We start from the raw sequence: 12,721 nt of genomic DNA on the forward strand, positions 1-12,721 counted from the left end.
GTACAGTATAGCCTTGCTCATCCAAAACTGTTGCTTAGTTAGCCCCAGTTTTACTTTTAAGTGTTTAGCTTTTATTATGTGCATGAACGTCGTGGGAGGGGTGGGGAGGGGGGGACATTTCCAGCCATGGGAAAGCTGTTGGGTGCATCGTTGTGCTGGTCCGATTTTGTGTCTAAAGAGGCGATCGTTTCTTGTTTAGGTCAGTCGATTACGATAAAAGTCACCTATTTTTTTTCCCCCTTTTTTTTTTTTTTTTCCTAGATTTTATTTTTCCTTTTCGATGTGTGTCTTTTCTCCCGGGAGAGCGTGTTAGGAAGTCAACCTGTACATAAAGTGATGAGCGTTTGTACTCGACCCAGTAGGATGATAAGGAATAGTGGCTGTATCCTACCTGAAGGTGTAATAAAGTGTACATTTTTATACCGCTGCCTCGCCCTGCCCTTCTGTTCCGCGGGGGGGTCGGGGAGTTTCCCCTCACGGAGGGGGCTGCGGGGCGGGAGGACGGGCCGGCCCCGGCCCCGCCTGCGGGCGGAGCGGCCGCGGCTCCTCCTCCTCCTCCTCCTCCCGGCTCTCAGCATGGCGAAGGCCGCCGCGCTCGCCGCCAGCCTGGAGGCCGTGCTGGGCAGCCGAGCCAACGCCAACCGCGTCTTCGAGCTCCTGGAGCCGCTGGCGGTGCGGGACGGGACGGGACGGGGGTGGGAGGGAGCGGGGCTGTGAGGGGAGCGCGGCCGCTGCTCAGACACGCTGTTCTTGCCCAGGCCCAGGAGGAGGAGGAGGAGGAGGACATCGTGGTCGCCGCCAGGACGTGCAGCCGGCTGTTCGGGGCGCTGCTGGAGCGCCGGGAGCTGTTCGTGGGGCCGCTGCCCGCCCAGGACGCCGCTCTGGCCGGTGAGCCCGGGCGGGCGCTGCCCGGGGGGGGTTCCGGGGCGGGCGGGCCCTGCCCGAGCCTCGGGCGTGACTGTGTCCCTCCTTCAGATGGGTACAGCGCCGAGGACAAGTACAAGATATGGATGAGGCACCGCTACCAGGACTGCGTGGGCTGCCTGGGCGAGCTGATGGGGCACGACGCCTTCCAGGTCAAGGTGGGTCCCTGGCGATTATCGTCCGATATTCCGGTGAGGGAGGGCAAGGGGTGCTGCAAGGCATCGCCTCCGTTCTGACTCACCTCTGCTCACCTGCGGGCATGCAGCTTTCTCAGGGAATAACATCCCAGTTCATTCTTCCTCCTTTTGAAGTTGCCTCCTTTGGATCTGACTCCTGGTGTCCGTACTGAAGTGGGGGTTTTGTGTGTTTTGTTTTTTTTCACAAGGAATTGTCACTGTGCACCCTCATGAAGTTTGTTGAATTAGAGGCACAGTATCCACTGATCAAAATAGAGTGGAAGGGGACTTTGACTTTTCCTTGGGAGCTCCTTAAGGTAAGCTGCAGAACTGAAAAGTTCCTCCTGTCAATGACCTGGTGGCCTCATGTGCCCTCAGCCACCTCAGCTCACCCTGTGCTCCAGTGCTGCAAGAGACTGACACGGTGCTTTCCTTTGCAAACCCTTCCTTAGGTGGTTGTTGATGGTTTGCTTCCTGTAAACGAGGATGCTTCGCTCCTGATCTCTCGCTTTCAAGAGTACATGGAGTACGATGACGTTCGGTACTTTGTCATGAAGGCAGTCACTGCCAGTATTGGACAAGTCATGCAAAAGACAAAAGAGGTAACAGATCGTTCCTGGAGAGGTGGCTCTGGTTTGTGTGTGTTGTGTCTGAAGCAGGAAGGCACTAGTGGTTGATGTGTTTATGTTTGTTTGTTTTCTCAGAGGCCACTGCCCTTTTACCAGCAGAATGTGTTTTCCCTCATTTCGCCCATTAACATGCCAAACAAAGAGTCTGACATGGTCAAATTTATGGTGAAGCAAGGTTAGTAAGCTCCCCATGGTGAACTGTGGGTGAAAAGGAAAATCACATTTAAGATTTTTGTTGTGTAAAGTCCATTTAATGAAGAATGGCTGGTTCTGTGATCACCACCATTCTGAACAGTGTTAAAAATCCACATTCCTCAGTCTACAGAGGGGTCTGTCATAGCCTTGTATCAAGACAAGGATATAAGCCCAAATTTTTAGGTTATCAAAGGGCTAAGTAAAAAACTGGGAGATCTTAAATTCATTTTAATTTTTAAACATCCATTTTAAATTCAACATCTGCCTTCTCTTTCTCCTTAGAAAATCGTGAGGAACTGAAAATGTCGAAGCTGCAGGTAACTGTTCATTTGGTGCTTTAGAACTGAAATTATATCTGTTTAAAATAGAGCTTTATCTACACCAGTGTGTTTTACTCACTGTTTGCAATTCTCTTTCAAGGCACACAGGCAGGTGTTTCAGAAAATGTGGCTCGCTTTTTTGAAGCACAAGGTGAGTGTTACATCTGCCACTGATCTGTATCACTCTTTGCCTAAAGGATTGCTGATCCTTAGCAGTTGTGGCCGTCCTTGCATGGAGCTCCTGGTAGGACCACGGTGTGATTTCAGTGTCAGGTGGGAGCAGCCCAGTGACCATTTCTGTTGGATCATTCTGTCAAGAAACCTGACCTCATATATGGTCTGGTTCTTCTCCTCACTCTCAGCCTTTTTTCCCCCAAAAAGGGTGATCTGCAGCGTAACAACTTCTCTGCACTAATTGAAGCTTCCACAGCCTTTTTCCTGGTGACTTTCCGTTCTGAGCTGTGATGACACTGTTAGTTGTGAGCACCTGCCTCTTTGAATGAACCTGGTTGTCAGTTGTCACTCGTAAACCCTCCCATTTGGGAACTGCTGCTGGAAGCTCTTCTGTATCATCCTGGCACGTTCCCTTTTGCTTGTGCATTGCTTTCTTGAGCCACAGGTCGCTGCTACTCTTGAGTTCTCCCTGCAGTGATTGTTTCCCTGTGTTGTTTCATCCTGCACAGCTGCCCACTGGCCTTTACAAGAAGATTCTCGTCATCCTGCACGACTCTGTCCTGCCTTACATGAACGAGCCCACCCTCATGATGGACTTCCTGACAGTGGCCTATGGCGTAGGTGAGTGAGAACAGGCTCTTATCCTTTGTCACACCTACCTGCAGCAGGGGACACCTGGAAGCTCTGCTGGATGATACACCACGGCCTGCAGGATGGAATAGATGTGCTTTTGGCTGGGATGTAGCAAAGGAATTAGGGTGAACTCCATTGTCCCTGAAAGTGAGGTGATTTTGCCTGTGTTTGTTTGTCAGTGTTGTTGCTCCGTGCGTGTAAAGAAAATTGTATTTTAAGGCTTTGGGAATAGTAGAAAACTGATTTATTTTAAATATAGAATTCAGCCAGCACTGCTGATACCTGGGCTGCATCCAAACACAAGATCCACAGATTCCTGTAGAAATGTCCTTTCTGAGGAGACCTCTGCCTCTCCAGTGCAGCTTTGTTTGGGATGTAGAGGAGCACATTTTTGTGTCTCAGTCATTCAGAGTTTTTTCTCCTGAACTACAGCTTAATCTTTGTCAGAAACTAGGGAGCCTTTGGAAGGCTGTAGATGAAATTGTTACACCTTTCTAGCTCTAATTTCAGGTACTCAGTTTTGTGTTCCTTCTGGGAAGGTTTTATTATACAAACAATTTGAAGCTGATTTTTTTTTTTCTAATTGTTTTGATTGTGTTGATTCCTGCTTGCTTTCTTACAGGTGGAGCAATCAGTCTTCTAGCCCTAAATGGATTATTTATTCTGATTCATCAGCATAATCTGTAAGTAAAAAGAGCACACTGTTTAAAGGAACACGGGGTTTTGCATTTACATCTTTATGTAAGAGGAACTGAAATGGATTCTCCACACCTTCAGGCTTAGAAATTCCCCAGTGAGAAAGCCAAACTCTGCCCAAGAGGCTCAGCTGTTCGGATGCTGAGCTCTTTTGATAGTCTGACTCCTTTTACAACTGAGCCGAAATATCCTCTTCTCCAGACTGGTTGCTCAGCGCTGTAAAATCAATTTCCATTGATTTGATTACATAGTGAAGCCATGTCTTTGGTGTCCCTTTCACTGCATCCTGTACCATTTGCAGTCAGTGGACACGAATTCATGGCCCAAAAATGGCTGGGCACTGCAAGAGCTGTAAATTCACCTTCCAGCTTGTTTTCAGGGGACTGTAGAGAGAAGCCTCAGAGAGCTGAAACAGCAGTGGTCTGGAGTGCTTCATTAAAGAAAGCACAGAAACATTTAGACACTGTGTAGTCTCCCTGTACACCACTCGTGAATGTTGGATTTTCCTGTTTTTTAACAGGGAGTATCCTGACTTTTACAAAAAGCTGTACAGTCTGTTAGACCCTTCCATCTATCACGTGAAGTACCGAGCTCGCTTCTTCCACCTGACTGATCTGTTTTTGTCGTCATCGTAAGTAGCATCTTCATTATGTACGCTCACATATTTTCCTCCTGCTCTTCTCTTGGCCAGAGACTGTTTTTGAGCAGTCCTCCACATGTCTGGATAGAATGTATGCAGTGTGCCTGCTGGGTCAGACTCATTTTTACCAAGAAAACTGGGTCCAAGAGTGTTATTGTAGTGTTGTGTAATTTTTCACGTGCTGGTTCTGAAGATTTGCCACGCAGCCCTAGAGTTTCAGGAAGGAAAAATTGCAGTTAGTTACCAGAGTTTTGAGCTGCAAGTGCTTATGGATGTATTTTGATCTGTGTTCCACTTGGGCTGAAAGTGATGAGTGCTCTGTCTTGTCTTTGTGAATATGGGAAAGTAAAATTTGCAGGCTTTTTATAGATTATAAAGCTGCTCATAAATTGATGGCCTTTTGCAGACACGGAACATCGAGATATAAAGTGTTTGACAGTCTGTCTTGATGCTGTCAGTTCACTGTACAGGGGGAAGAAACTAGATAAGCAACTGGTCATATAGTTACCATCACATGTTATAAAACGAATCAGGAGTAACACTTTACAGTTCAGCACTAGGCACTTAATATCCAACCCCTTGTATTCATGGTGTGCTTTGGAGAGAGTGACAAGACCTGTGGGGTGGCTTTGTCGTCTTTCATCCCAGTTCTTCTGACCTGAAGAAGATGCCTGGCTGAGCTGATTGCTCATTAGAAATTTGCATTTTTACCATTAAAAGAAAAAAAAGAATTATCCTGCACAGTTACATTACAGCAGCTTTATGTTCCCATTAACAGCTGCCGTGCTTGCTGTAGTCCTGGAAGTATTACATAAATTTAACACCGTGGCCTGGCCTGTGCATTAATTAAATCCACAAAACGACATTAGAAGAATATAATTGAGGTTGCCTGGCCAAGCACTCAGAAGTTTATAAAAGGACTGAATAAAGTTTGCCATGGGAATGGCTGTGAACAGGAGCTGTGCTTGGCCAGTGCCTGGAGTGGTGCCATGTGTCTGGACAGAGTCTCAGGGTGATTTGAGATTATTCATGCACTGAGTGTAAGTGCCCCCAGATTTGTTCCCGAGGGCACACGCTCGAAACCAGGATTGTTACAGCTTCTCTTCGCTCCATAGCCCCAAAAATCTGAAGAGCCCCACTGATCTTTACCCTGCCGTGCTGTTTGAGGGGGGTGAAGCTGCTGTTTTCCCCTTGCCAGGACTTTACCAAGCCCTCTGCCCTCTCCCCCACAGCCACTTGCCAGCGTACCTGGTGGCAGCGTTCATAAAGCGGCTCTCCCGGCTGGCCCTCACGGCTCCTCCCGAGTCCCTCCTCATGATCATCCCCTTCATCTGCAACCTCTTCCGCAGGCACCCTGCCTGCAGAGTGCTGGTGCACAGGCCTGGAGGGCCAGCAGGTAAGAGGGGAGGTTTGTGTCAATGCCTTTAGGCAACAAAAAAGAGCACGATTCCCCTGGAGGAAGAAGGGAGATCCCAGTTCAGAGGGAGGTTTGGAAGGATCCCTCTGTCCCTCGAGTTTGTGGAAAGTCAGCAGGCCTGCCCCTGTGAGTTCAAGACTGTTCCAAATGCCCTCTATATTCTCTAAAAGTAACATGATTCTGTAGTGCTGGGATGTGCCAACTTGTTCCTGGACCGTAAATGTCTTGAGAATGAGCAACCCTGACTGCAGCGTTGCTCTGGGCCTCTTGTTTTCCCTTTGGGTTCACATGCATCACACAGAAAACATTAGCTTTGTATCTCCTGTTTTCTTAGATATGTCAGAAGATCCATATATTATGGAGGAGGAGGAGCCATCTGAAAGCAGGGCTTTGGAGAGCTCCCTCTGGGAGATTCAGGTATGTCACCCAAAAATGAGCATCTGCCTCTGGTGTGGGTCTCTTCCACCCGTGCTGCTGCTTTGACACACGTTGGCAGTGGGCAGCTCCACTCAAAAGTGTGTCCTGCAAATAAGTTGAGTTCCTGGCTGATCTTTTGGTCTGCATCGTTTTCTGCCCTAGCAAATGATTCCATACACTGGAGAAACTGTCCCTGCTATTTAGTAGGTGGCTTGTGAGCACACATCTGACCTTGCAGCTGAAAAGTGGGCAGCTAGCAGCTCAAACAGTCTGAACAGCTGCAGAGGGGAGAGAGGAACTTGCTGAGCACTGATGGAAGTTAATTGGCTTACAGCCAGGTTATCCTGTAGAAATGGATAAGGGTTTTGTGGAGGGGGCTGAGGCAGCAGCAGGAATGATGTGCAGGAGCAGGAATTCCAGAGAGCCAGAGCTCAGATGTGGCACAAGAGCCATGTGGGGTAGAGGAATTGAGTTGTTACAATTGCATTGTAAGCATGACCTGTCAATGAATCTGTCTCCTATTTGTCTCGCTTTTTCAGTCTCTCCAGAACCATTATCACCCAGATGTGGCCAAAGCAGCTGCTGTCCTGAACCAGTCGCTGTCTGAGATGGAGGATGACATATCAGGGCTCCTGGAGCTCTCAGGTTATGAGGTAATGTTGCTGTGCCTCTGGGAATGACTGGAACCAGGTGGAAGGAGATTCTGGATGCAGTAGCCATGTCTTGTTTATCTGCCTTGCTGCTGGGAGGGAGCTAAATGGACTTTTGTTTACCCAAAACCAGGGAAAACCAGGAAAATGTCTGCTAAATAACAGAGCATGAGCAGCAGTGATGGCAGGGCTGGCTTTTTTAAAAAGCCTTATTTGCTGGATTAGAGGTTAGAGTGAGCAGTGGGGTGAAGAGCTTGTTCTGAGTTCTGACAACATTTTCTATTTTCTATTTCGTAGCTTTTTGATAGAGAAGTAAAGAAAAAGGCTACTGATGTGCCCCTGGAGTTTGAGCGAGTACGAGGTTTGTTTGGGAAGAAAAATGACATTTTTGCAGAGCACTTCAGTTTAGATTGATTCCATCTCTCACCAACACACCTGTGCCACTGACTGATCTTGGGGACACGCCCAAAGCTCTGCAACCCTTCCATGAGATGGAGCTGGACTGCCTGGCAGAGGTGCAGCCTTCCTCAGTGACCTTTGCCACTGCCCCTGGATGGACTTGCCCGCGTTCCTCACGCTTGCAGACTGCTGCCACCTGGTATTTGGGAGGGAGTTTTCCTGGGAGCAAGCTTTCCTGGACTTGTTCGTGGCTGGGGTTCCAGCCCTTCCCCCAGAGCTGCTGGTGCTGGCTGTGCCCGCTGGCTGCACCGACAGACATCTCACTGCTGTTCCACGGCCCTGAGAGGAACTGCAGTCTCTGCCTACTCTGATTTTTCAGATGTGTTGCTTTTTATATACTGGAGTTGACAACCTGTTTGTAGCAAGTGACTTCAGCACGTAGCTGTAAACACCTGATGATATTCTGATTATATTTTTATATGCATTTTTAAGCTCAAGTCCTCAGAGGGGTGTTTAGCTTCCTTGCACTTGTCTTCCTCCTCCCACGTTCGAGGCACTGAGAGCCCTGCTTTGTCAAACAACTCAGTAATTCCATCTGTGGAGTGCTGCTGGTGTTCCTGCATGTACATCCATCTCGTGCTCTAAGGTTGATTAATTCCAAGTGCTCATGAGCTTTGGAAATGAGCATAATCCTGGTGACTGCTGTAGCCAGGCAGGCCAGCTGATGTGCAGTGGGAGGCTAATCCTCGAGTTTTGCTTCAGAATGATAAGCAGCTTGGTGTGGTTTTGCTTGCAAGCCTGCCTGTGCTGTAGGAGCTCTGGCCAGTGTGTATCCAGTTTTAACTAGTCCACTGATACTGGGTACTTTTGTTAATTTGGACTTTTCATATACTTCCAGAATTCATGCAGAAATTCCATCTGATAGGGTTTCCCCCCCCTCCCAGGTTTTAAGTTTGAGATAAACTACTTATTAACAAACTCAGGAATTTTTTTTAAACTCATTTTCAACAACTTAATTTTACCTCTTTAGATTTAAACTTTGCTTGCATAACTTGAAACCATATTTTGTGGAGGAGTCAAGGAAGTGGAGGCCAAGAAATCCAGTTTCTGGCAGAGAAGTCTGTTTAAGTCAAGGAAAACTGCAGCTGTCTTACAGACACTGAAGTGTCACATTTTCTTCATCCAGTTTTCTTCCTGCTTTCCAAACAGTGGAATGTGTCCTTAGAGTGTAGAGCTCTACCTCTTTTTTTTTTTTTCTTTCTTTCTTTTTGATGCTTTTGAATTCAGGTGGGGTGTTCTTGAAGATTGAAATTTTTTCTCTTTTTTTTTTTTTTTTTTTTTTTTTTTTAAGAAGTCCCACTCTTTGTTCTCTGGTGAAAAGGCAACCCTGCCTCCTCCCTGGCCAGCCTGCTTTTCTTTTTTTCTTTGACTTTTGGTATCTGAGGTAGGAAGGCAGAATGGTTGAGATGTAGCTTTCAACTTGAGAGACCTCAGCTGAGGTTCAACCAAGCCTTTTGTATTTCAGCTCTGAGATGTATCTGCTCTGTCAGGGTGTGTTGTATGTGTGGGTCTGGTAAATATTTTGAAGGGCTCTGCTGTATGAGGACCACGTGGCTTGCTTTGAAAGAATTAATGTTAGTGTATCATCTTTCAGATGAAATGAAAGAATATATTTAAATGAATGAATACCTTTCTGTGCATATTTTGATTTTGCTCAGGTTAGCCCAGGAATATCTGTGTGTAGTTACTGGGGGGCAGTACCATTCATATCTGTCATAGTACACTCTGTTGGGTTTCTTTTGAATGCACAAATATGACACCATCTGGGCACAGGGCAGCTCTGGGTCTCCTGGTGCTGAAAATGAGGGTGTTTGTTTGGGTTCTTAAATCTGGACAGAGGGTAAGCAGAGTCTGTCAGCAAGGCATCCACAGGGCTGAGGGAGCTGGGGGCCTGCCTGCCATCCTGGGGTCTCCTGGCACCAAGCAGGGATACCCTACGTGTGGGGCAGATTGAGTTGGGAGCACTGGAAAGCAGCATCCCTCTGCTGCTGTCCCATGGGCACCGAATCACCCCAGACCCAAAGATCCATCCACCTGGAGAGGGGATGCCACTGGAAATGCCTTCCCAGGAGGAAGGCTGCGAAGGCACCAGCATCTCCAGTGTTTCACCAGCCATGGATCCCAAGTACCACGCTGCAGTTGGTGACCTGATTGGAGCAGGATGCAATTTATGTTTTCCAGTTCATTCCCAGTGCCCCACGTGCTGACACAGTGTGTTCTCAGGTCCCTCAGCACATTCCAGTGCTGAGCTGGAAATGCTCTTAGCACTTTACCTGAAGTGTGTGCAGCTGACCTAGAGTGACTTAATTATTTTGTGGTGATGCCTGGCAGTGCCAGTGCAGTCCCGCTGTGCTTGGTGCAGACAAGCAAACCCGACAGCTCAGAGGAGCTTACAGCTTAAAGCCTGGGTGCACTTCAGACAAGCCTTGAAGGTCTCCCAGAGACTTCATCCCCCATCTCTGATGCTGCACTTGCCTGAGCAGCATTCTTAAACCAGCTCTTTGGTGGAGATAGCTTTAAGCTCCTGCCTGTCCTTGGGAAAAACATTCCACCTGGTCTTTCATCAAGCTTTTATCTTTAAACTTTCACCCCTTTCCCCTCAATAGGGAGGCATCGGGGAAAAAAATCAGCAGTTATAAATATTAAAAGTTTCATCTGCACGGAGTGAACAGCCCTTATCAGGCTGCACACCTGCTGCTGCTCCTGCTCTACAGGTCTCCACAGACTGTAGATTATAGATGCTTTAATCATGGGGTGTATTAACTGGAAGGCCAGATAGAAGTACCAGGCAGAGAGTGCATAAGTCACTCCTGTTATTATTTGATTTTTATCAGATGGGGGGAGGAGGGAGAGGGCTGTTGTGGGGTTTGTTGTTGTTGTTGTTGGGTTATTTCAGTGAGCATAAATGATAGTTTTATGAAAACATTGACATAGCCCCCCAGCCTCCCCACCCATCAGTGCCTCGGTTCCCCACCAGAGGACAGCGATAACGTCTCTGTTGCAGTGGACTGCCCTTGGTTTATTTTCCTGAGCTTCCATTCATTTAAAGGCCATTCAAAGTCATCCCAGACTGGTTGTAAAAGACAGAGCTGCTCATCCAGAGCACGATGAGATTTATCTGGGGAGTCGAAGGTTGAGGTGGCCATGGTGTTTGTGTTAATCAGCTTAGATTGTTACTTTTAAGATACTCTCTGGGGGATAGAGAGAAGTGTAAATTTACATCTGTAAATAGATGGGAAAGTACAAACACCAACGGGTTTGCTTGAGTGAAAGGGTTTGCTTCCTCAAGTGAAAGGATCTCTGGTCCTTTCCTGTCCTGTCCTCTTCCAGCACAGTGGGACATAAATCCCACTTGGCTGCAGGCTGGCAGTGATCCTCCAAGAAATGAGGTGTGTGAGTCTAAAATAACTCACTTTTCACACCACACATTCAGGTGTCTCGAGGGGGTGTTAGAAGCTACCTGACACACATCCCCTGCCTGTTGTTTTCACCACCCAGGAGTCCATTCCTGCTCCTCTGGACTGGTGTAAGCTCCTCTCAGTGTACAGGATCTTGGCTCCAAAGGGATCAGGTCCACAGGCTCCCAGGTGCTTAAATAAACAGTAAAAAATGCTTATTAGCCAGTCTGACCAGCTGCATCAAGGTGGTTTCACAGCCCTGAGATAATGAAAGCTACAGAGCAGCCATAACCCCCTGTGTTTTCCACTACCTAATTTTGAAAAACAAACAAGCTCTCCGTTAATTTACAGCCCAGCTCAAGCAGAGAGGGCTACAGGATCTCAGTTCGACTGACACCAGCCTTTTCCAGCACTATCATAATCAATATTCATTAAGTGAAGCCTATTGGACTTGGAGATTTACTGCTATTAATAAGCCAAGAGTCTATCTTTGTGTAGTTTATGAAGGAAGTTTGAGACCTGTTAATAAAAAGACTTGCTTTTCTGCAGTTTCTTTGCCCTGCCCCTGGGTCGTGCTTGCATCTCTAAAAAGGCAGTTGTGGAGTTATGTGGATAGAGCCAGAAGAGATAAAAACAGATGGAAACTTCTCTGCAGAGCTCATGGAAGGTGCCTGCAGTGAGTTTGTGGCCAGTGTCAGAGAGAGCTGTCTTGGCCTCCTGTAATCTTCCAAGCCACCATCTCCTGTATGAATGAGAGGAGCAGAACTTGAGGTGTTGTTAGGTGAGAACATCACCCGCTCAGCAGCAACCCTGAGCTCTCTGAGCACTGCAGATCCCGAGCAGGAGCCAGCCTTGCCGGTGGTCAGTGCGGTGGTTCCGGCAGGGATGACACTACGGGGCTTACCTTGCTGGGGGAGGCAAAGATGGGACAGTGTGATGGAGGAGGGGGCTGCAGGCAGGTCCTGCGGGCAGCTCTGCCCTGGGGCTCTGCCCGCTCCCCCTGCCCCGGGGCCGCTGAGCGGGGCCGGTCGCCGCTAGAGGACGGTGCAGACCGGGCGGCTGTGCCCGCTGCGCTGCCTGCTTCCCCAGATCCCATCGAACCCACCTCCTCCTGCAGCTCCCCTGGGAGCATCCCCCTGCAGCATCGCCGGCGGGGATGGGCAAGCCCCGCAGCGAACCAAAGCGCCGAGGGGGTTACGGGACCTGTGGTGGCCCTGCCCAGGGGCTGCCCCACCGGCAGGGTCCCGGAGTGCCACAGGCAGGGTGGCTTTGCAGGGCTGAGGATGATGAAAAGAGGGGAGGGTAACCCAGAAACCGCTGTGCTGTGGGGCAGGGGGATTGCAGGGTGGTGCACCAGGGTTTTTTTTCTACATACAGCAAAGCAGATTTGGATTCTGTTTCTGTTTTAGCTGGTTCTAACACTATTCATCATTGCTATATCTTAACAGGATCTTACTTTGATAATAGGACTCCAAGCAGGGATGAAATAAAGTGAGATTAAAATAACTACATAATAAAATTCCAGATTAATCTGAAACTATGGTAAATCTTTCAGAGCTGTACAAAGGTAATAGCTAAGCTGCATGGACTCAGTATTCAGTGAATGACTGTGATAAAATGTGTTGATCCACATTAGAGCTTTATGTGTGTTTAGGTATAATAATCATAACTAGAGTTCAGCTGCAGTTTGGCTCTGAGGGCACTTGAGAAAGAGCTGTGAGAGAAACAGCCCAGTTTGCTGTGAGGGAGGAGGCCATGGAGCTGCCTCTGGAGTGATGCACTGACCAGCTGCAGGGCCCTTGGCTTGCTGCTTTCATCCAGCTGTCCTCATTTAGCATTGTATGGTTTTGGTTCATCAAGAAGAGATTCAGGCCAGGGAAGGTGAACACAGAGCTGGGAACCAGGAGCTGCCCAGGCCTGGGTCTCAGCTCAGGCTGCCTGTGCTCAGCCTTACAAAAGAGCTGCAGTTCTGATTCCCCACAGCAGCAGTGCG

The 12,721-nt window shown here is 48.2% G+C and overlaps 1 protein-coding gene across 1 annotated transcript; it reads left to right on the plus strand.

The window, feature by feature from the left end:
- The first annotated feature begins 570 nt into the window (after positions 1-570).
- Positions 571-8,956, plus strand: NOC4L (nucleolar complex associated 4 homolog). The gene is made up of 15 exons (XM_050318179.1): positions 571-672; positions 759-888; positions 976-1,082; positions 1,310-1,417; positions 1,553-1,702; positions 1,805-1,904; positions 2,207-2,241; positions 2,345-2,395; positions 2,928-3,039; positions 3,674-3,734; positions 4,268-4,378; positions 5,620-5,783; positions 6,139-6,221; positions 6,761-6,874; positions 7,169-8,956. Exons 1-15 carry the CDS (start codon positions 577-579, stop codon positions 7,283-7,285), a joined length of 1,539 nt encoding a protein of 512 aa, XP_050174136.1. The 5' UTR covers positions 571-576; the 3' UTR covers positions 7,286-8,956.
- The last annotated feature ends 3,765 nt before the right edge of the window (positions 8,957-12,721 follow it).

This window comes from Myiozetetes cayanensis, unplaced genomic scaffold (genome assembly GCF_022539395.1).
Source record: "Myiozetetes cayanensis isolate MyiCay16 unplaced genomic scaffold, myiCay2020 scf21, whole genome shotgun sequence".
NCBI lineage: Eukaryota > Metazoa > Chordata > Aves > Passeriformes > Tyrannidae > Myiozetetes > Myiozetetes cayanensis.

Bases quoted from the DNA above. Each gene is read 5' to 3' on its own strand.
- NOC4L (XM_050318179.1), top strand. From the start codon at position 577: ATGGCGAAGGCCGCCGCGCTCGCCGCCAGCCTGGAGGCCGTGCTGGGC. The intron at 2,242-2,344 runs GTAACTGTTCAT...TTCTCTTTCAAG, and splicing joins TGAAAATGTCGAAGCTGCAG to GCACACAGGCAGGTGTTTCA. The intron at 3,040-3,673 runs GTGAGTGAGAAC...GCTTTCTTACAG, and splicing joins GACAGTGGCCTATGGCGTAG to GTGGAGCAATCAGTCTTCTA.